This window comes from Nannospalax galili, unplaced genomic scaffold (genome assembly GCF_000622305.1).
Source record: "Nannospalax galili isolate Female #2095 unplaced genomic scaffold, S.galili_v1.0 scaffold19, whole genome shotgun sequence".
NCBI classification, from domain to species: Eukaryota; Metazoa; Chordata; class Mammalia; order Rodentia; family Spalacidae; genus Nannospalax; species Nannospalax galili.
In genome coordinates this window covers 91,624-116,570 of record NW_008342110.1, presented here as the reverse complement: position 1 = coordinate 116,570, position 24,947 = coordinate 91,624, and the positions used below count along the sequence as shown (strand labels likewise).

General features: G+C 38.7%; 1 protein-coding gene across 1 annotated transcript in view; it reads left to right on the top strand.

The window, feature by feature from the left end:
- The window catches only part of Htr4 (5-hydroxytryptamine receptor 4), a 180,071-nt gene that overhangs the window by 108,954 nt on the left and 46,170 nt on the right, over positions 1-24,947 (top strand). Inside the window, exons 3-4 of the mRNA XM_008837889.2 lie at positions 5,721-5,846; positions 7,048-7,248. Coding sequence (XP_008836111.1) covers positions 5,721-5,846; positions 7,048-7,248 — 327 coding nt within the window. The remainder of the gene's footprint in view (positions 1-5,720; positions 5,847-7,047; positions 7,249-24,947) is intronic.

Below are 24,947 nucleotides of genomic sequence, written 5' to 3'. Positions count from 1 at the left end.
GACCTCAAAGTATGACTGTTAAACATCCAAGAAGGTTAGTTCCACCAGTCTGGTATTTTTAATTACTATGTGTCATGTAGGTAAATCTTGGGCAAAGACAAGTTGTTCTGAGATAAATGTTACCTAGACATATATTTCTTGATCTGCTTTGTATCATTTGTCAGTAGGTTGTAAGAGTAATATGGTTCCCTCTGGTTTTCAAAACTAGCTAGGCATTGTTTATCTCTCACATTGTCTCACCCCTCCATCATGGTTTTCCCACTTACAGTGCCCCCATTTCTCCCCTTTCTCCCTTAATAATACCCTTCTCCTATGTATTTTTATTGTAATGAAGCACAAATGACACTAACTTAAATAACCATTATAAATTCACATTTTGTGATAATAAATAACCCACAGTGCTAGTATTGATACCCATTTCTACAACTTCTTTAATATCCCAAAGAATAATTCTATGTTTATTAAGCAATACTTCTCCCCTCTCCTATACTCCAGGCCTGGAGAATTAGTCTACTTTCTTGCCCTGTGGCTTTTCCTAGTCTTTGATTCTAATGTAAGAAGAATCACACATTATTGGTCCTTTTATTTCTGGTTCACTTCACCTAGAATAATACTTTCACAGTACATCAATATTGAAACATGTATCATATCTTCATTCCTTTTGTAGCAAAATTATATATATATATGTGTGTGTATGTGTATGTGTGTGTGTGTGTGTGTGTGTGTGTTCACATTCTGCTCAATGGGCATAAAGCACTGGATTAGTTCTACCTTTGAGCTCTTATGAATATTATGAATGATGCTGTGAATGTTGGTAGAAAGGTATCTGTATTCTTTTGAATATGTACTTAGGATTGAATTTTGGGGTCATGTGCTCATTTTAAGAAGCAATTAAGCTGTTTACATTCCCATCAGACATATAAGTAGATTTCAATTTCCCCACATTTCTGGTAACATTTGTTATCTTTTGGTTTTATTTGTTTATGTTGTTATGTTTTATTTTAGTTATTCTAATGACTGTACAGCAGTCTCTCTTTGTATCCAGGCATACTTTATTTATTTTTGTTTTACGTGTATGAGTGCTTTACCTGCATGTATGTAAGTGTATCACATGGGTGCAATATCCATGGGGGCCGGAAGAGGGTGTTGGATCTCCTGGAACTAGAGTTACAACAGTTGTTATCCACCGTGTGGGTGCTGGGAACAAAGCTTGGGTCCTTTGCAAGAACAGCCAGTGTTCTCAACCACTGAGCCAACTCTCCAGTTCCCAAGCTAGGTATTCTTAAATGCTTTTGGTGTCAGGCCTTCAAAACAACTCCATTTTTAACTTTTTTACACCTATTTATTTTCTTACTTATGTGCATGGGGGCATACATACTATTACTCACACGTGGAAGTCAGAGGACAACTTGTGGGAGTCGGTCCTCTCCTCCTACCATACAGAATCTGAAGATGCCACTTAGGTCATCATCAGCCTTTTGTTGAGCCATCTCAATAGCTTATAAAGAATTCTTACATCTTGATAATAAGAATTCAAACAGCTCAATAAAAATGCTCAAAATATAAATAGACACTATGTAATTCCAAGAAGCCATTGCAAACCATCCTTAGTATTAGAGTATTCCTACCATCTAATATATCACCCTTCAGTGAGGAGGTTATAAATCAGAATCACGTGGGAACTTCAAAAAGTTCTGATATTCAGATTGCAAAGTAGACCAATTAAATCAGTGTCTTTGAGGAAGGGGTCACAGCATCGGCATTTAAAAAAAATTGTGTGTAGTATATGTGTGTGTTTGTGTACAAGCATACATGGAAGCATATACACGTTTGCATGTGTGTGTGTAGACCAAAGGTTGACAAGTGTCTTCTTCTGTCTTTTCCTACCTTATTTTTAAGACAGGGTCTCTTACTGAACCCACAATTCACTGATTGACTAGACTTCCTAGCCACTGTCCCCTACCCCCAGCCCTAAGGTAACAGAGGCAAATGACCACACCCAGCATTTATGTAGGTGCTGAGGATCTGAACTTAGGTTCTCTTACTTGCGTGGCAGGCCCTTTACCAACAAACCATCTCCCCAACCTTGACATCAGCATTTTCTAAAGCTCCCTATGTGATTTCAACATGCAGCTTGGGTTGGAAATTACTGCTGAAACCTATTCATTATCTTACTTAATCACATATTTTGTTTGGCATAAGATGTGGCAGCCTAGGGGGCTAAAGAAATGGCTCATTGGGTAAATTGTTTGCTGTGAATGCATGAGGACCTAAGTTCAGACTTCCAACACCCACGTGAAAGCTGGCCATGGTGGTGTGCCTAGCACTGGAGGAAAGACGCAGGTCTAGCAAAAATGGCAAGCTTCAGGTTAGTGAGCTCTATCTCAACAGCATCTAAGCTTTATTTATTTCTCTTCTCACTCCCCTTGTGTAACTCTCCCTACACCCTCCCCAGTTAATGAACTCCTCTTTTCCATTTTTCCCTGTTAATGACATCTGCCTACTACTAGCCTATCTCCTTCTCTAGAGCTCCTTCTTGCCCTTTCCCCATGGTTCCTTACATTTTTCCTGGCTCCTGTGTTATATCAGGATATACACTTCCTGTAAACATAGGCAAATGCACATGAATGGAGAGGTCATAGATCCTAAAAATAAACTACTTTTGCCACATCCCTAGACCAATCTAATTTCTTACTTTATTCCAAATATGTATCCTCATATTTACAGACAAATATACACTTCACCCCTCATTAAAGAAGCTTCTTCTTTACAATAGATAGGGGCTATTACAGAGTTCTAGAAATGGTGAAATGTAGATAATAAATGTCTCTGAGATGTTTAACCCTAAGTGATACATCTTTCATGCAATCTCCACACATAAAATGAATGTATCTCTCACTTCTCACCAGAGAAGTTCCTTTATGCAGCAGATGGTGATTAATACAGAAACCCACAATTGGCCAGTGTGCAGAGAACAAGAGGCCTCAAAGTGCTTATCTGTGAATAGGAAAACCTATTTCAAACCTCTGCCTCCGAGGACTCAGGGATCATTTCAGAAGAGGAGGCAGAAAGATTTTAAGAGCCACAGGGGGTGGATGATCACAAAAAAGCAGTGTTCCATACAGCTGGTCAGTCACTCATATCAACTCTCACTAATGGTGACAGCATTCACAAGTCCTATGCAAGTTCAAACCAGGGAAAATCCCAACTTAGACATAGGGAACTTGGTTAAAACAAACAAACAAAAAAAATACCAACCCCCAACCTAAGGAACTTTTGGCAATTGATGGCTGCTGAGATGGGGAAAAACTGCATTACAGGGATGGAACTCTTGGTGGGCCCAATGGATGGACCCACACTGGAGGACACTTGGGGACAAAAATCAGACTTCATTAGCTCATTTATCTATATCTATATCTATATCTATATCTATATCTATCTATATGAGTACATTAAATTTGGCAGGGGCAGTGAGAAGAGGTGTGGATAGGGGAAGAGATCTAAATGCCATCAAATATATTTATGAAAATTGGAAAAATTCAATTAAAAGAATCTATAGCTATGTAGGACAGCTTATTTTAAAAAATCTTATCTCTGTACCTTTGTTTTTCTAGGTAAAATTTCCTATATACTTTCAACCTATCTTGAAAGACATTGCAGACTATGCCTTGCCTTATTGAATATATGTCTTTCACCCAATTAGCAAATAAGCTGATTATTATGTATTACATATACCTACATAATACAGAATAGATATTGTGCCAGGCACTGAAAATTAGAGTGAACAAGATAAGCAAAGTCAATCTGGGAGGGTGAGTTACGGAAGTAATGAGTTGTCATTGCATATAGTCAACACAAAAGGATGAAAAATACTGGTTGGCTGTTGCACATTAAATAAGGGTTGAATTTAATCAGGGGTCTGAATGACAAAAGGCAGCCAGACACTGAAGGTGCATTATGGGAAGAATAGACATTAAATAGAGAGCCATGAAGGAGGAGCAAGTTTCAGAAGGGTTCTGAGTTAGAGCTTCTAAAGGAATACAAGGGGCAAAACAACTCTGTCAGCCTCTTTGTCAGACACTTCACCTCAGTGTAACATGGCCTAAGGTCAAATTGGGTTTTGGTGGCTAGATTGCCCTATTTTGCTCACCAAGCTAAGTCTTCCCTATCTAGTACTTCTTCTCTTGAAGGCTGGAGCTTAAGTGTAAAAAGGTATTTGGATGAAGGAACCTTTCCTTTTCATTTGAACTCCAGTCCTAAACATTTCAGTCAATCTAAAGAAAGACTTCTCAGTAGAGTGGAGGGGCTTTCTCATTCTCCAACTATAATAAGAATGGCTCTTTATACCTGTTGACACTCTCCTGTGCTTGCCTAAAGGAAGAAGTTTTAAATTAGGCCAAAGTCAAGACTGAGCCAATTCTGTCCATTAGGGGTCAATGCCCATCTTGATTTTTCAATGAAGCCCAGTAAAGAGATGATTCTTGATTCTTGATTCCCAAACTTTCCACTAACAGGATCTAACGATTCTTCCCCCTATTTTCTCTTGAAGGGAAAAGAGGAAACTGAAGTTTGGATCTGACAGTTTAAAGATCCTTTCAAGCTTCTTTTAATTAACTAATAATTTTATATGTATGTGTGTTTCCTCCGCATGTATTTAAGTACACCACGTGTGTGCAGTGCTGGTGGAGATCGGAAGAGGGCTTTGAATCCCCTGGAACTAGAGTTACAGATAAGTGTTAGCCACCATGTGGGTGCTGGGAACAGAACTCAGGTTCTCTGAAAGAGCAGCCAGTGTCCTTGACCACTGAGTCATCTCTCCAGTCCCTCAAACTTCTTAGAAAGAATCTTTGGTGACCTTACAAAAATATTTCTTCCTACAGTTTCTAGGTAAGCTGCAGATACTGTGCTTTCATTGATGCAGATACTCACTCCAGGTTGATAAAGCAAAATTCCAAGCTTATACTCTTAAGGAAGAATTTATAATCAAACCAGATTCTGAAATTGACAAGAACATAAATGTGAATCATGAAAGTGACTTGCAGAAAAGCAAGTGTGGTTCAGGAAGTAGAAGAAGGCCCTGACCTCCCCTCCTGTGCACTTCACAGAACCTGAAGTCATTTTCCAAGTGAACTATCGCAAGAATACCTTTGGGGTATGGCTGTATCTCCCTAGACAGTCTACCTGTAAAACACTGTTTCTGCACAAGCCAGAACAGGGTACTGAGAACAGTGACTCTTGTGTTTACATAGACTCTGGTTACAGTTACTGCCAGTCATCCATCCAAATCGTCTTTCATTCATCTGATAAATGCGAGTGACACATCAAACACACATCAATGAATAAAACAACTGAGGTCCTTTCTTCTGGTGCTTGCAAATGTAGATGAGCCAAGTTTGCAAAACAGGTATCAATCGAACAATCCCTGAGTACTAGCTAAGTTGAGGTCTCTGAAGGAAAGCCATAAGTTCTTTGATGAAGAAAAACAATGCATTCTAAGTCTAGTAAGTTCACTTCTCCAGACCTTTTCCTCCCATTATATAGGAGTCAGCTGAGGTAGTCCACCAGGCTGGGTGCAGACCTTGGTATGCGTAAGGTGCACAGCACATGTTGCTGCTGCTGACTGATAGCAAAGTTGCCTTCCTGAAGGTGGAGGAGGATCAGATAATGACATTTCTTGTGTCCCTTCAGTATTCTGTGTTTTGTGTGCCCGTGTCTTCCAGTTCCAACAAGGGTTTTGGGTCAGTGGAGAAGGTTGTGCTGCTCACATTTCTCTCAGCGATTATCCTGATGGCCATCCTGGGCAACCTGCTGGTTATGGTGGCTGTATGCAGGGACAGACAGCTCAGGTGAGTAGCACAAGGGAACTGCTTAGGAAGCGTGGCTGGATTTCTGAGCTCTCCTTGGAGAACTAGCTCTGAATGTTTCCTTTTTCATCTAAAATTATGAAGGAAAATATTCATATGAACATGTTTTGAAAAATAGAAAAGGGGAAATTTACATGTAATCCTACCATCCTAACATAACCAGAGAGAGTGTTTGGTGGACTTCTAACCTGTCTGCCTATGCCATATTGCATTTGTTTAAATAATGTGGTAACTACAAAATACAGCTTGATTTTTTTCGGTGGTCCAGGGTAAGGGTGGTTGACAATTGATCTAGGGAGCAACCTGGATCTTTTGCATTTTGTACTTCATCAACCTCAACCCTAGCTACAATTAGAATCACCTCAAATGTTTTCCAAAATACCATTGTATGGTATTGTTATGTGCCATGCAATATTTTGGATATATATATATATATATATATATATTAGTCATTGCTAAAATCCAAATTTTATTGGACATCCTGTATCTCACCTAGCAATCTTTTGGAGAGAGGGATGTTATCCACTCAGGGTCCTTGAGCCCTGGGCACTGATGTAGGCTAAAATTCACCAGGTGTTTCTAGTATGTAGACCAGATTAAGAAACACTGGACAATAAAGGGTATGAGACACAGGTATTATTCCTCCCTAAGCAAGACGCATACCAAATAAGTGATGTGTAGATGGAGCACAAAAGCACAGCTCTCATCAAGGCCACACGTATAGGGCATCAGAGGCCAGTCTGAGAGCTTAGAATGATGAAGGGGAGCACCTTGAGAGGTTCCCTGTGGCTGTTCAACCAGTGACCAAAGCCAGAGTGGACCATAACTAGAAGAGTAGGTGGAAGAGAGTTCAGTCATGCAGAGAGCCTCAGGAGGATTCTGGATTCACGGTAGACCACATTCAGGCCAAAAGGGCCAGAATAAAGAGGAAAAGAGGTATTTTAACATGAGGGGGCTCTGGAGAAGTCACAAGAGGCTGGACCACAAAGAATCTTCTCAGCCATCATACAGAAGGGGAAGCTGAGTCTCAGGGTGTGTACTTAATGTATGACTTTCCTTTTCTGTCCTTCCCTCTTTCCTTCTTTCCTTCCCTTCCCTTTTCCTGATTCTTTTCTTGATTTTTTTCCCTACCTTCATTCCCTCATCCTCCTCCCTGCCACCCACTATACCTTTTCACTCACAGGAAAATAAAAACCAATTATTTCATTGTATCTCTTGCCTTTGCCGATCTGCTGGTTTCGGTGTTGGTGATGCCCTTTGGTGCCATTGAGCTGGTTCAAGACATCTGGATTTATGGGGAGATGTTTTGTCTGGTCCGGACCTCTCTGGATGTCCTGCTCACCACAGCATCAATTTTTCACCTGTGCTGCATTTCACTGGATAGGTAAGAACAGAGCTACCTGCAGAGTGGAGTACACTGGAGGCAGTGACCAGGTTGGATATTGTATAGTATCTTTCTTTCCGAACTCTTTACAAGAAAAGCACATTTGTTTCTCAGAGAAGCAAATGCAGTCATTCAGTAATTCTTGTACCCCTGAAGTGCTTATGGAGTAGTCCTCAGCCAGGTGCTCTCAAAGGTGCAGCCGGCCCAGAGACCTAGAACTTCCTTACAAGCTTATAGTCTAGATAGCAATAGATATCAGCATTTAAGTTTACTTTGAATTTTATACTGATAGCAGGAACAAAATTCTAAGGGACCCAAGTGGCAAGAATTAGTGCATCTGGACAAGAAAGATGCCTGTGTTATGAGGGCTTGCTGCTCTTGTAGAGGCCCTGAATTCAGTTCCCAGCACCCATGTCAGATGGGTCATAATTGTCTTTAACTCCAGCTCCAGGGGATCTAATGCATAAATGTGCCTATGTACATCATATACACACAGAGACACATACAAATACGGATAAATAAATAATAAAATAAATGTAAAAAAGGAATTAATGCATCTGCCCAAGGGGCACCAAGCCCGATCTGAATGATAGCATCCTTGTTTAAAAACAACTTTTTCCTTTTTATACAGGTCTATATAAAAAGGTCTAGCTAAATGCATGTGGTTGTGGGAATTCTTTCCTAGAAAGTTAAAATTGATAACACAATCTCCAATAATTGCTTGGTTTTGGATCTGGCCTGGCATTTCATCCACATTGCGAATTTTGCTCCTTTTCTTCACTCTTTAGAAAGGAGCCCTAGTGATTCCCACCTCTGCCTCACTTATTGAAGGTATATGCTCATGACCTCTTCAGCCTTTTCTGTTTTCCCATTGCTGGCCATTTATGGAATGTGGTTTAAAGTTCAGATGATCCAGGAACATATGCTGTTAGTTGGTAGTCACATCTCTGGGGTTAGAATCCAAAGGAAAGTACAGGGTGAAAATTTCATGACACTGGGTTATCAGTCTCTTAGTGTTTCTTAAGCTGTCTACAGACCTGCTTTCCCTAGCTTGAGGGAGATGTACTTCTTTGATTAAGGCCTAGTAAAATAGGCCATTGATATTAGACATTGTGGTATGGCTAAAACATTTACCTTTAAACTGTAAAATGATGGGTGTCTTGGAGTATTCCTCATCTGGTCCCTAGGAACAGCAGCTTCATCTCCTGTCTCATGAAGCATCAATTGAATGGCAGATATGATGGCCTGCTCTGTTGAAATGCTCTTTCTCTGTCTCTCCACCAAGTTGAAGTGTGAGGTTATGTGCACATATAATGAGGCTCTGCTGTACAGCCAGCAAGACATGCAGAATTGAAGTGTTGGTCAGCAGCAAGATCACCGTGTGTCATAATTTGAAAGTTGTATGTTTACAACAATGGGCCTTCAGTTCATGAAATACTTTTTTAAAGACATTATATACTGCTGTAAATTTTCACATTATGGAAAATGAAATCTGAGGAAGTAGAAAATCCATGGAAATTCTACAGAGTAACCCAGTTAGGATCACTGCTAAAATGCCCAGTAAGACTAGATGTATGACACGAACTTAGGACAAAACAGGGCTGGGACAGAAGCTGGAGGTAAGCAAAAGAAGTTTCTTCTGTCTCATGTAGAGCATGTTCTCTGATGACTCTTGAGGGAAGAGCTGGAGGTCCCCTGTGGAGATTTGGCTTTAGACTTCCATATTAAAGCTCAAGCTCTTTTGAAATCATGAGAATTTCCCTAATGAGGCCCAAGTTGTCACGAAGTGGTAAGAATTGGTCAATTCTAAGGCTAATCAAAGTGCAGAGAATAAATGGCTGTGAAGAGCCTGGCTCCAACTGGTACCTCTATAGTGCAAACCCTGCATTTAAGGCTCAGGGAATATCACAGAAGAGGGGGCAGAAAGATGATAGAGCTAGAGGGACAGGATGCCAACTGTGAGACAGTGTCTTGTAAACAAGGCATGCATACTAAAACAATGAAAGTTGTGTAAATATGACCTGCATAATGACCATTCCAATTGACATAGCAGTGTGGGCAGGAGAAGTTTCAGAAGGCGTCCCCTCTAGAAGAGCCTACATGCAATCAATGGCTGCTAAAAATCAGCTTTCTCCAGAGACAAGTTCTCTAACAGGTTATTCAATTCCATTCATAAGCATGTGTCTGTCTCTGTGTGTGTGTGTGTGTGTGTGTGTGTGTGTGTATGCTTATACATAAATGCGCATATACATATATAGGTATTTCCGTAACAATAATAATTAAAGAAGAAGAGATCACCAAACGTGGAGGTACAGGCCTTTAATCCCAGTACATGGGAGGAAAAGGTAAGCAGATCTCTGTGATTTCAAGGTCAGCTTGGTTTACCTAGTGAATTCCAGGTCAGGCAGGGCTACAGAGTAAGACCCCGTCTCAAAACAGCAGTAACAACAACAACAAAAAAAAAAAAAAAAAAAAAAAAAAAAAAAAAAAAAAAAAGGAGAGAAGGAATGAATTCAAGAAGGAGTGGGGGACACATGAGGAGTTGGAAGGGGAAAGAGGGGAAATGATGCAAATACAAGACTCATTTATGAAATTCTCAAAAAATAAAAAATTGCAGTAAAAAGAATTAGTCACTAAAAATCACCTGCTTTAGAATTTGAGAGCTTTAAGTTTAAATCTCAGCTCTGCCAACTTTTGGCTTGGATATTGGCAAAAATAAGCCTTTCTGGGTTTCAGCTTTTCTTGTCTCAAAAAAATGAAGGACATCCTGCAAGAAACTTTCTATCCTTAGTCATGGTCTTAGGACAAAATGCAAGTTTTAAAAAATAAAGAAAACATGAGAAAAGAAATACAAAGAACTGGTTTCTTAGGACTGCAGTTAGGAATAGATGAGCTAATCCACCCAAGGGGAGGGGAAGCATTGTCCATTGTAGACTGGTATTCCTGTGAGTAGATGCTGTTGTCCAATTTTTCATCCCTCTTACAAAAGTTTGACTTCTTTGGTGAATAGCTGCTAGAATAGTTCACCATCCAGAAACCAGGGAGTTATTCTTACTATGAATAACTTACAAAACCAGGGAGTTTTGTTACTATGCCACATTAGAATTATACCTGAATAAATAGCCTGACTGAACTCTAGTTTTTAAGAGTGGGCCTGAAGTCAGAGGGCACCTGTTCCCACAGATTTATCCTGGAACTGTGCTGTTGTGTCAGACCTCAGCCAAAATTTTATTCAAAACCATTTCTCCCACTATTGGGGAACTACAATCTTCTATCCAATTTATTTTGTCAATCTTGCCCTTTCAACCCCAGGCCTAAAACATCTCATACAGAAACGTCAAGCAATTCTTCCCAATCTTCGTTGTTTTCAATGAAGATGTGCCTCTTTCAGTGTTAATTCTCAGGCATACCCATATTTATTCACCCTCTTTCAGTGAAGCAGCAAACTGAGGTTCTGAATAATCAGGGTCAGGTACTTAGGTCAAAACAGTACACGATTCAGTGAGCTTGTATTAGCTTTTTGGTTGTGAAGTTAATTAGAAGACATTATTCCAGATGCTGCACATTTTATAAAAGTCATTCCTACAGTGTTATAACCCTGGCCTATTTCTCCCTCTCTTGATCATCCTAGTCCACACTAGTATCATGTCCTGCCTAAACCACCAAAGTATCCTGTAATTGTTTCTCCCCAAATTAATTAATCAGCCCATTTTCTCTTACAAGATCAAATGCCCACCTTTCAAAAATGGAACTTCGAACCTGTTGCCCCCTGTTGAGGGCTTTCTAATAACTATCTCTTCCTTTGATGTTGAAGACCACACTGCTTAGAGGATTTTTCAGTATTTCCTGTCTCTGCCCCTGCCATCCCTTCTTGCCATTCACCAGCCTCGTGTCTAGGTTCTGGCAGCCTTGACCATCTTTCTTTTCCCCCAGTGCTCTCTGTTCCAGGCCTTGGTTCCTTTCCATGACCAGAAGGCTTCTTTGCCCTCTGTGTCTCTCAGATCTTCGCTCAGTCCCAGCAGCAGAAGTTGTCTCTGACTTCATCAGACACACTCCTTACAGAATCCATTGCATTTATGTTTAAAAGCTGTTCTCTAATTTCTTCCTCAATGCCTTTTTCTCCCTGAGTGGGAGGAAGCTCTGTCCATGACAAGGACAAGACAATGTTGGCCTTCATGGAATTTCCATTTTAATGAGTATTTTGACAGTTAATCAGTAATTGCACATAGTATTTGTTTAGGTATTTGACAAACACTATTGAAGCAATGAACTAGTCAGCATTCTCTTTGTGAGTAGTGTTACCCCAAATTTCCCTGTAGTGGACATTAAAACCTGAATACCATAGTAAGATGGGGTCAAATGGTTTTGCTTGACCTTGTTTTGCTTTTGTTTGGAGCATGGAAATTTTCCAGTTGTCTACAGTGAGCTCCCTGTCTTAAGTGATGCTGTCACTGAACTGTAAGATTTAATCTGAACATTATGGGGCAAAGCTTACCCAAGAAGAGTATAATTTTATTTATCATCTAGCTTCTGCTTCTGCAGTACCCCTCCTAGTCTTGCATTTGAGCTGAGCCAAAGCAGACTGGGAGTGTTTGGTGAGCTATTATATCTTTGTCAGCTGGGTGAGTCCTGGAAGGACATACCATCCTCCTCCCTCGAGCTGCTTGAGTGTCCTGGCACAGGGAGTACCTTTTAAGAAAGGAATTTCACTCTGATTGCTAATTTCCCTTTTGAATTTACATTTATTTATTTTTCCTGTATTGTTATTTGTGTGTGTATGTGCATGTATGCGTCTGTGCATGTGCACGTGTATGTATGTGCAAACACATGCTTGCATCTTTACCATAGTGCATGTGAGGGAGTCAGAGAACAACTTGTAGGGAGTTAGTTCTTTCCTTCTACCATATCAGTTCTGGGGATCAAATGCAGGTAATCAGGCTTGGGAAAAAAATCTCTTTATCTGCTGAGCCATCTTTCTGGCCTGAAAACATTACATTTAGTAAAAACCAAGTTTAAGACAAAATGAGGGAGACGTGATTGAACAATGAATAAAAACTTCATTCCATGTGAATACATCAGCCTAAATAATAAGATGCAGATTTACGCGTAGTCTTTTCATTGAACGTAGTAAATAACTATGTTATAAAAGATGATTTTGAGAAATTAAAATTGAAATCAAAGGAAATTTTGACATGCATGTCTAAAACGACCTTTAATTAGAATGATATGGGCAAAATGTGCTACTTTTATGCAATGGTGTATTTCTCAAGAAGCTGACAGTCCTCTTCTGTGGTTCCAAGAATCTGCACTGATAGGTTCATTCACATTCAAGAAACACACCTTCACCATCAACCCATCCTCAGCCTCTGACACAATGAGCTCTTACTATGACAACTACTGTGGTGGCCTTGACTATGACGTTGCTGACTTCAAGGGCCTGGTCTGTAGTTCCAGCTGTGGGCTTGGGGCCTGTGGTGGATGTGGATACTGCTACTTCATCCTTTGTCTATGGAGTATATTGGTCTTCTGAACTTTACTAAAGAAACTCAAAATATTTATCTAGTTTTCCTTAACACTTTACTCCCCAAAGAAGTTATTACTAAGCAATCTATTGTGTTTTTAATTTTCTATTGATGAATTTCTTCATTATATTAGCCCATAGAGCAGAGAAAGCTCAGATTTTGTATGAACATCACACACTGCATCACAATACTGATGTGGTGAGATGGCTGTCGTTCCTACAGTACACAACACTGGTGAGACTCACCATTGTACCAGCAAGCATGCATTTAGTACTGTATGTAGCTGGTAAGTACTGCAATTCTGAACTTACCAGGAAAGAATTTTCCTTGACTTGAATTTTATTATTAGTTTTAACTTACACAATTTAAATGTGGAAATTTTTCTTGTTAATATTTCTTATAAAAGATATAAATATTTGAATTTTATTAAATTTAATGTTCTCTTTTTACAATATGTTTTATTGAATTTTTGTGCATTTCATACAATACATCTTAATCATATTTAGATTCTATCCCTATCTGCACCCATCCTATAGCCTCCCCCCCCCGACAAATTATATGCACTCTGTCATATATGTTAAGGCCTATCAAGTCAAGCTGTTCACAGATGTCCCTCATTGTGAGTGAATCCACTGGCATCTGGTAAGCCTATATAGCATCCTTCCCTTCAAGAAGATCAGCTGTCAATCGTTCTTCAGCTAATTTTGGGGTTTATTGCCCATTTCCCCAGTTCTATGCCAGGTTTTTGTCGGATAGAGTTACATGGGTCTTATGCATGCTGTCACCATTGCTGTAAGTTCATAAGAGCAAGTTCCCAACTGTATGGAAAACTATTTCCTTGTGGTCATCCACCTTTCTGCCCCTTCTGCAATAATCCCTGAGGCCTAGGTGGCAGAGGCTTCATACAGGGGTCCTCTCTAGGGTCATGCACTCTGCAGTCTTTTTTTCTGTACATTTTGGGCAGTTATGGCTTTCTGTGTTAATCATCATCTGTTGCATGAGGTAGTTTTTAAGGGGTTTTTAAAAGACATTTTTATTTTTTCTTTTAAGAGCCCTCTATTCAGATCCATAGCTCATCTTTTAATTGGGTATGTTTTTCTTGACTTTTTTTAGTTATTTATATATTCTGGAAATTAATCCTCTGACAGATGTGTAGCTGGTGAAGACATTCTCCTACTCTGTGGGCTATCTCTTCACTTGATTGTTTGTTTCCTTTGCTGTACAGAACCTTTTAAGTTTAATGAGGTCTCATTTGTCAGTTGTTGACATTAATTTCTGAGCAACTGGTGCCTGATTCAGAAAGTGCTTTCCTGCATCTATATTTTGTAGGGTACTGCCTATGTTTCCTTCTGACAGTTTCAGGTTTGAAATTGAGGTCTGTGATCCATTTGGAGCTGACTTTTGTGCATTGTGATAGAAAAGAGTTTAATTTCATTTTTCTACATGTGGAAATCCAGTTTTTCCAGCACCATTTGTTGAAGATGCTCTTTTCTCCAGTGTGTGTTTTTGGCACCTTGTCAAATATCTGGTGGCTGAAATTGTATGCAGTCATGTTTAGTCTTCTATTTTTGTTCCATTGATCTACATGTCTGTTTTGTGCCAGTACTATATTGTTTCATGACTGTAATGCTGTAATATATTTTGAGATCTGATATGATAATCTCCCCAGCATTGCTCTTTGTGCTTGGGATTACTTTGGCTATCTGGGACCTTTTGTGATTCCACATGAATTTTAGGATGGTGTTTTCTAATTCTGTGAAGAAAGCCATGGGGATTACACTGATCAATTGAATCTATAAATTGCTTTTGGGAGGATGGTCATTTTCACAATATTAATTCTGCCAATCCAAGAGCAAGGGAGATTTTTCCATATCCTGTGTCTTTCTAAATCTCTTTCTTCAAAGATTTAAAATTTTCATTGTAGAAGTCTTTAATGCCTTTGGTTAGGTTTATTCCTAGATATTTTTTAGACTATTATGAATGTTTGTGTTTCCATGAACACTTTCTCTGATTATTTATTATTGGTATATAAAAAGGCTACTAATTTTTGTAAATTGCTTTTGTAAGCTGGCACTTTGCTGAAAGTGTTGATTATTTATAAAAGTTTCTTTTATAAATAATCCTTTTAGATCTCTTATGTATAATATCATATCTGAAAATAGGAACAATTTGACCTCTTCTTTTCTAAGTACTATCCCTTTAATTTCCTTCTCTTCACTTACTACTCTAGGAAGAGTTCCAAGCACTATAAAGAAAAAGGAGTGGAGATAGTAGACAGCCTTGTCTAGTCCCTGATTTTAAAGAGAATGCTTCTAGTTTTCCTCCATTTAGAATAATGTTGACTCTGGGTTTGTTATATATAGCTTTAATTATGTTGAGGGTTGCTCCCTTCAGTCTAAGTCCCTCTTGGACATTTAGTAAAAATGTGTGTTGGATTTTGTCACAGGCTTTTTCTGCATGTATTGCAATGATCATGATGGTCATGTAATTTTTGTCTTTAAGTCCATTTATACAACTTATTATACTTATTGACTTACATATACTGTCGCTGCATCTCTGGAATAAAGTCAACTTGATCATGGTGGATGACCTTTTGATGTGTGTCTCTATGCAGTTGTGAGTATTTTATTGATAATGTTAGCATCTATGTTCATTAAGGATATGGGTCTGTATTTCTCTTTTTCTGTTGTGTCTTTACCTAGTTTGGGTATTAGAGTAAGACTGGCTTCATAGAAGGAGTTTACACATTCTTCCTGTTTCTATCTTTTCAAATAATTTAAGCAGTATTGTTTGTAGATCTTCTTTGGAAGTCTTGTAAAACTCTACTGTGAATCTATCCAGGCCTGGGCTTTTTTAGTTGGGAGGTTTTATATTACTGTTTCAATTTCCTTATTTCTTATGGGTCTGTTTAAACTGTTAATCTTGTCTTGGTTTAATTTTGGTAGCTCCATTGAATTTAGAAATTCATCCATTCCTTTCAGATTTTCTAATTTAATAGATTATAGGTTTAATAGTTACTTTTCCATTGCTGGAAAAAAACACAGTGACCAAGGGAACCTATAAAGGAAAAGTTTATTTGAGCTGATGGTTCCAGAGGAATCAGTATCCATCATGGCAGGGAGGCATGGTGGCAACAGGTGGCCAGAACAGGAAGAGGAGCATTCATATCTTCAAGCAGGCACAAGAAGCAGAGTGTGACTGGAAATCTGGCAAAGCTTAAGAACTCTCAAAGCCTGCTCCCAGTGACGTGCTTTCTCTAGCAAGATCACACCTCTAAAGCCTCCCAAAATAGCACCAAAGACTGGAGACAAAATGCCCAAATGCATAGAGCCTATGAGGGACATTCTTATTCAAACCAACACAATGGTATTTTTTTGTTTTGTTTTTTTGTTTGTTTTTGTCTTTTTGAGACAGAGTCTCCCTGGAGCCCCAGCTGTCCTAGAACTCACTATGTGAACCAGGCTGGCCTTGAACTCACAGAGATCTGCCTTCCTCTGCCTCCCAAGTGCTGGGATTAAAGGCCACAATAAGTTTTTTAAGTATTCCCTTGTAATGTTCTGGATCTTTTTCACATCATTTGTGATGTTTTCTCTTTTGTCTCTGATTTTATTCATTTCAATTTGCTCTTTCTTTCTTTTGGAAAGGTAGGCTAGGGTTCTGTCTGTCTTGTTTAGCTTTTCAAAGAACCAACTCTTAAATTTGTTGATTCGTTGTGATACTTTGTTTTTTTGTTTGCTTCTATTTCATTGATATCTGCTCTAATTTTTATTATTTCTTCTTATCTTTTGAGTTTGGGTTTGGTTTGTTCTTGATTTTCCAAATTCTTGAGTTGTACTGTTAAGTCATTATTTGTGCTCTTTTTGACTTTTAAATGTAGGCACTTAAACTTATAAATTTCCCTCTTGTGACTGTTTTTAATGTATCCCAGAGGTTTATTGTGTTGTGTTATCATTTTCATTTAGATCCAGGAATACTTTTATTTCTTTATTGACTTCTTTGACCCATTCATCACTCAGGAATGTGTTGTTTAACCTCCATGAGTTCATGTAGTTAATAGAGCTTCCTTTGCTGTTGATTTTAAGTTTTATTGCATTGTAGCCTGATAGAATCCATGAATTATTTCAATTTTTTGTATCTGTTGAGGTTTGTTTGTGTCCCAGTATGTGGTCTTTTTTAGAGAAACTTCCATGGGCTGCTGAGCAGAATGTGTATTCTTTGGTGCTTGGGTAGAATAGTCTTTATATGTCAGTTAAGTCCATTTGATGTATGATATCATTTAATTCAGGTGTTTCCATATTTATTCTTTGGCCAGATAACCTGTCTATTGGAGAAAGTGGGATATTGAAGTTCCCTACTAATACTGAATTGTGATTAATCTGTGTCTTGAAGTTCAGTAGTACTGTTTTTCATGAAACTGGGTGCAGAAGAGCTTGGTGCATATATGTTCACAATTGTTATGTCTTCGTGATCAATTGTTCCCTTGATCAGAATGTAGTTGGCCTTCATTATGTCTTTTGATTAATTTTAAATTGAGGTGTATTTTGTCAGATATTAGAATAGCAACTCTTGGTTATTTCTTAGTGTCATTTGCTTAGAATATTTTTTTCCATTCTTTCACTGTAAGGTGATGCCTGTCTTTGGAGGTAAGGTGGATTTCTTGCAGACAACAAATAGATTGATTGAATTTTCATTCTCAGTCCTTTCAGTTGTCCTGTATCTTTTGACTGGAGAGTTGAGGACATTGATATTTAGAGTTATTATTGAAAGTTGTAGCTTGGTTATCATTTTATTTTCTGTTTGTGTCCTTAATCTTTTGTGTTTCTATACTTTATCCCTTCATTTGTTTTCTTTCTGTAATCTCTTGAGTATAGTCATTTCTTTTGTATTGCTTCAAGTATTCTCTATAGGCTGGTTTGGTGGACATGAATTCTTTCAGCCTATTCTTATCATGGAAAAATTTTCTTTCCCCTTTGACTATGATAGACAGTTTTACTGGGTAAAGTATTCTGGGTTGGTATCTATGGATGTTTAAAACTGGGAATACTTTGGTCCAGGCTTTTCTGGCTTTTATAGTTTGTACTGAAAAGTCAGCAGCAGTTCTGATGGGTTTTCCTTAACATGTAGCTTGTTTTTCTCTTGCAGCTTTCAGTACCCTCTCTTTGTTATATACAGTTAGTGTTTTTACTGCTATACACTGTAGGGAGTTTGTATTCTGGTCCTGTCTAATTGGTATTCTGTTTGCTTCTTACATTCTGATTGCTTCTTGTATCTGTATGAGATTCTTCCCCTTCCTCTATGCCTATGGTGTATAGATTTAGTCTTTTCCTGCATATTCCATTCCTGTTTTTATTGATTTTCATATTCTTTGCTTGAGTAGGCCAGTTCTTCAAATTTGTCATCCAGGCTTGATAGTCTGTCTTCCATTTCCCTCACTTTGATTGTGAGGTTTTCTCCTGTCATTTCAAATTGACTTATTGAAATTTTCAATTCCATCTTCTTTACAGCTTAAGTTTTCTTCATTATTTCTATGTCTTCTGTGAAGTCACTTTTCAAGTCCTGAATTGTCTTTGTCATTTCATTCAGCTGTATATTGTATTTTCTTGAACTTCAGTCAATCAGGCATTTATTCCTTTCTTTTTTGAGGTTTTTTTTTTTTTTGGTGTGATATAACTTACGACATTTAGCTACTAATAAATACTTTGAATTAGAAGCCCTTCTTTGAGTGTTGAGTTATTTGTTTGTATGTTCTTTAAAGTCATTGAGTTCTTTGATCACGTTTTTGATTATTCTTTAAAATTCTTTGTCCTGGGGTTCCTCTATGTAGTTATCATTGAAGTACATTTTTGTCAGACTGGTGGGCTTGGGTGGGGGCGTCTTATCTTGATTTTTCATGTCACTCGTATTTTTGCATTGTGATCTGGGCATATGGATTTCTTTTGTTTGTTGTGTGTCTGGTGTGAAATTCTAGCCTGCCTTTGTTTAGTTGAAGTTTGGTTCTGTTTATATTGTCGATGTATCTTGTTTGCTTTAGTTGGTCTGTGCTTCAGGTTCTCACATTTTATTTTTTATTGGTGGGACAGGATGTTTCCAAGCTGAGTAGATAAGAGCTCTACATGAGGTTGAAGAGGCGTAGGCCAATTCAAGATTATGGGCATCCAGTGGGTGTTTTCTGGCATGTTAGTCAAGAGGTCTCAGGTGGGATGATCAGGAAGGGGCCTAGGGCCAAAGGCAGGGGGGAAAAAGCATGGGGAGGGTCTAACTAGCTAAACAGAGTAGGTGTGGGCCCTGGAGCAGGAGAATGTGGTTGGTCAGGGTTCAAGGGAACCAAGCTACAGAAGGTGGGTCTGACTTATCAAGGTGGTCTGGAGGTTTCATGTAAGAAGAATAAGAGGGGGCTAGGCTCTAGGTAGAGATAGGGATAGCATGATGAAGGTCTAATTAGCTAGTCAGTCATTTTTAATTTCTTAATTGTTGACCAGATTATAAAGTCCTGGATCAAAGCAAAATGAAGAACCCCTTTGTTAAAAAATTCATTTTTCTCAACTATAATTCTTGTGCTTCTTGGTGTAACAATCAATTCCTATCATGAAGAATGATAAATAATTTCCAAACTATAATTAACATGAATTTAACATGAATGTTTCAAATAGTAGGTGTCATGAGATGTTAGATATGAGAAATCTATATGGTAGAGATGATTCTTTAAATCTGAGGTTCTATGGTGAATAAAAACCAACCAGGTAGCTATGATTCAATGCTACTTTAGAAAGTGGAATTTAGTACAACAAATAAAAATCCTGACACATGACAAAGGGCATGTGCCAAAAGATACCATTGGTGAATTATATGAGCCAAAGAAGGTTTCAGAATTAAATGTTTTCCACAATTCCACTCATAAAATATGACATATGTATGTACCTGAATGTGTAATGTGCAAAATGAGGGAGAAGGATGGTGGGAAAGGGGGGGCGGGATTGTCACCAACTCAATAACAGTTGGTTTTATGAGGCAATGGGTAGAGCATTGTGCTGCCTACATTGGATGGTCAGGAGCATTAGAGCTCAAAGACCTCACTTTTACTAATTTCTGAAATGCACATTTAAACTTCAGTCTTCACTTTGGCAGAGATTAGCCTTCTCAAAGGCACATGCAACTCACAGTGACATTTTGGATGAAAACGTTCATGGATGAGTCCTCAATTCACTGAGACAATTATAATTTCAGTACGGGGAGCTCCTTTTGAGGTCAGAGTAAGGCAGGGATTATGACATCTTTCTGACCAGTGCTTCCTTTCTGGTTTCTTACAAAATATCCCAATTCTCCCTCCAAGAGAGACCTCACCAGCTCAATCGGCAGGTTTGAATCACACTGATCTGGTTGCCCCAGCCCCAGTTCATGGCCTTGTACTTGCTATATTCCATCATTTTGTTTTTTTAATCACAAGTTAAAAATAAAGCAGTAATACCTGAGTGTGATAAAGAAAACTTGCTACCAGTATATAAGCATGACGTAAAGAGGTCCCTATATCTCCTCTACTCTGCAGCTGAAGATGAAGTAACCTCTGAACAGTAGACACCTGTAACATGTGCAACAATTGTAAAACGTGGATGTTTTGAGTTTATGTTTTTAAAATATTTTTATGATATTCTCAATAAAGTTTTTGTAAAAGTTAAAAAAAGATCTAAACAGAGAGTTCTTAAAGGAAGATATAACAATGGCTAAGAAACAACACAAAAAACTTTTAAAGAAGGCTTTCCCAATGAATGGTATGAATGTAGTGTTCTTTACAATTTGCTTATTAGATGGTCCATTAGTAAGCACTCTTTCAGCAGCAAATGATAGAAACTAAATGATTGTTCACTTAACTGAAAAATCTGGTATTAGAAATGGCTCATTACCAATATTTGAATCGTTTCATCTAGACTCTCTTTCTCACTCTCCACTCTCCTCTTGATGTTCATTTTTCTTTCTCCCTCTATTACTCTATACCTATGTCCCTATCTCTATTTGTTTCTATTTTTCCTATTCTGTCTTTCTGTTCTAAATTCTTGTTTAATTTATTCTCATGCTGGGGTCTTCCACCAGGAAAGAAAAGGCTAGCCACTGTCAATGTAAGTCTAAAGCAGGAGCCACAGGAAAAGCACTCTGCATGTTATTTCAAAACACTGGAGTTACACTTCCCCAACACCTGCCCATCATGAGATGAAATGACAAATCCTGGTTCCTAGGTCTCCTAGTTGAGACCCTATTACTGTCAGCTTCAACAGGAGCACATGGTAGGGAAACTTGGCAATCCCTACTAGAAAAGAGGGCATTGAGCAGACAAAAGATACCAACTTATCTCAGGTCATCTGAAAACTTACAGGTATCTTTCTGCAGTCTACAGAGAAGAGACGTGTTATCCCTGGATGTCATCTATATTGGTCAACTACACCTGCATTCTTCCAGTGGGTTCAAAAGCCATCCTTTTACAAACTTAACCATTCGTTCTAATTCTTCCAACATGTTTCAATTTGTCCTATATTTGGCCTCAAATATATTTGCCTCTAAAAATCTATTTCACTTTCTTGAAGACACCATGATTTGTAATCACAACATTATTTCTCTTTGATACGCACAGCTGAATTGTCACCTTCCGCTGTTCAATTATTCGATATATTCTTTGTGAAAAATCCTCTAACAGCCCCTGAGTCTCAGATTTTCTTTGAAACCAGTTTACTTGTAAAACATACTCTTCTGACTCCAGGGCTGCATATTTAATCCTGTGGAAGAAATAAGTTGCCTGCACTGCTTAATGATCTTCCTGGAGTGCAGCTAAGTTTTTAATGTTTAAACCAAACCTATCAGTCAGTCATCATGAATTTACATCGCAGAGATACATTTGTTTTCCCATTGGGTTGGAGAGATATTTTTCGAGGAATGTGTGTGGAAACTTGTTCTTCATATGCTCTTTGTAAGCAGCTTCATGCATTGTGCCTAACAATGATATTTGTTGAGTTGAATTTCATGCTGGGAGATATGAGCTGTTTTTTCTTAATATATTCATTTCAACAAATGTATAGGGAGTGTTTACTAATTGCTGAGAGCTCTTCTAGTTGGTAGAAATACAGTGATGCTTAGGATAAGAAAAGTCTCCAAATCACAGAGCTTTAGTGTAGTGGGAGTATATGGTGATAGGTAATATGCAATTACAGTAAAACTACTAATCATTGAAGTAGAATAAGGGGTAGTCCAAGTAAGTCTTTGGAGCACACCATCCCACAGCAGAGAAGCTGCCTCAGGCAGTGAAGTTGAGGTTAGGAACAATAGATGACACTGGTGCCTGTAGGGTAAAAGGAAAGAAGTAAGACATGGAGAACCACATTCCGGAAAATAGAATGCGCAAAGACCCCAGTGACTTCCCAGTGACACCTTATTAACTAAGGACTAAATGCTTAGCTTAGCCTTCAGTGCTTCTCCCAGCATGCACTTAGTCTGATTTTCTTCCCTTCAAGTCCCACCCGTGAGTGATGTAATCATTACCCAAGTTTGAATATATTTCCTTATCTGTGTTGCTGTTTGTGCCATGAGGTCCTTTTTCTTTCCTGATGAACACCATCTTCTATGACCAATTGGACAAGAAATGCCACTTGCTGCAATGACTGGAGACCTCCAGGCCCCAGGATTTTTATGTTATTGTGACTTCTTCCGAACTTCCAAGGAGTATTGCATACAAGCATGAGGGCTCATCTTGGTCTTTTTTCTTTTTTACCAGTCTTTCCCTTACTATGAACTCCATGAGAATCAGCCTATCTCATCAACTCCTCTGTTCCTACTACAGGTGTGTAACAGCTGCTCCACACATGTTTTGCTGAGCATAGAAATGTGCCTTATTTCTTTAGTTTGAGGGGTTGGGTCATTTAATAATATTTTTATTGATTCTTTGAGAATTTAATACAATATATTTTTAAAACATTTTTATTAATTTAAGGATCCCATGTGGAATATGTTTTGATCACATTCAGACTCCCTACCCCTCTCCAGCTCCACCTTCCACCATCCTCACTTTGTGTCCTCTACTACTTTAAAGTTTTTTATTTATGTTCATTTTATGTGTATAAGTGTTTTGCCTGCATGAATATAAGAAAACCACATGTATGCAATGCCCACAGAGGTCAGACAAATATCAGATACTCTGAAATTGGAGGTTACCAATGGCCGTTAGCCACCCCATATGTGCTAGGAACTGAACCCAGGTCATCTGCAACAGCAGCCAGTGCTCTTAATTGATGAGCTCTCTCTATTTCCCTCTATACTTTGTTAAAGGCCAATGGAGTCCAACTTATGTTCCCCAAATGCTCTTGAGTGTGTGAGTTAATCCCCTGGAGACTGGTCAACCTACATAGCATCCCACCCTTAAAGGAAACTGAGTTTGCCTCTCCCAGGAGCTATCGGTTGCCAATAGTTCCTTAGATAGGACTGGGAATTATTGCCCACCTCCTCCCTTGTACAGGACTTGTGCATGCAATCACAAGCGCTGTGGGTTCCCTGTTTTGTCTGAAAAACACAATTTCCTTATATTCATCTATCACCTCTGGGATCTTATAATCTTTCTGCCCCCTTGTCCACAATGATCCCTGTACCTTGGGGGTAAAGGGTGTGGTCTAGGTGCACTGTTAGGCTTTAGTATTCCACAGTCTCTGATTTTCTACATGTTGACCAGTTGTAGGGTAATTTCATTTAAATGCCTTTTTATATGTATATATTTTAAGAGTTTCTACAGTAATAGGTTTCCATATGAGTGCTTCAAAAGACTAGAATGTTTGTTATGCCTACCCATACTCCCTCTTCTAGCCTACCCTCTCATTCCCCACCCCATTTAACCCTTCATATCCCACTATTCCCTTTTGCCCCTTTTATCGCTGAACTCTGTCTCTGGTCCTGGGAAGCCCACTACACCAAATGCTCCTTATTCTTTTCCTGATCTTTATGCATTTTCCAAGTGAAATACACATATCTAAACATTCAAAACGAACATTCAGATGTGAGAGAAAACATGATATTTGTCTTTCTGGGTCTAGGTTACCTCATTCAGAATGATTGTTTCCAGTTCTATCCATTTAGCTGCCAATTTCATAATTTCATTTTTCTTTTTTGATTGAATTTTTGTGTGTTTCATACAGAACATCTCAAGCAATTTTATTCATCTTTATACCCCCATCCTCACTGGCACCCTCCCATAGCATCCCCACTGGAACCCATATACTCTGTCATCCCTGTTACTGCCCACTGTGTTGCCAGTGCCCCCAGCTGTTCCCCAGTGCAAATCCATCCACTGAGTCTAGTCAGCCTATTTAGAGTCCCTTGTTTTAGGAAGATCAACTCTTCTTCACCTAGCAGCAATCAGTGGCCAATATTTCTTCAGATAAGATTGAGGATCTGCTGTTCATTTTCTCAGTTCTATGTTGAGTTTTTGTCTGTCTGAGATTGCATGAGACTTGTGCATGCTAATACCATTGCCCTAGAATGATGCGATCAGATTCCCAGGAGCTTATCGGACTCTGTTTCCATATGGTTGTGTACCTCCTCCCTGGCTCTTACAATCTTTCCACCCCCTCTTCCATGATGGTCTCTGATCTTTATGCATTTTACAATTGAAATACACATATCTAAACATTCAAAATACTCTTGATCTCTACGCTTTGGCCATATACGACATTTTATGTTCCTGGCCCTCTGCTACATGAGGAAGCTTCATTATTGAGGACTGAGAGATTCATTAGTGTCCCTTTTTTATCCCTGCTCTATGTTCCATGAATCTTAGGTATAGAGGTTGCATTGTAGATGTGTCCCTTAGGCCTAGGCAATTCATAGACAATGTCCATGTGTGACCAGGTGTGGTGCTTGGTAATAGCCCTTGACTGGTGCAAAATAAGCTTCTTTGATGAGGGGTGACTGGGATATTTGTCTGTAAATATAAGGATACGTATTTTAATAGTTGAATAATATTCTACTGTGTAAATATACCATGTTTTCATTATCCATTCCTTGGTTGATGGATATCTAGGTTGTTTTCATTTCTTGGCTATTGTGAATAGAGCAGTAATGAACATGGATGAGCAGGTAACTTTGTAGTAGGACATAGAGACGTTTGGACATAGTCCCAAGAGTAGCAAAACTGGATCATGTAGATCTATT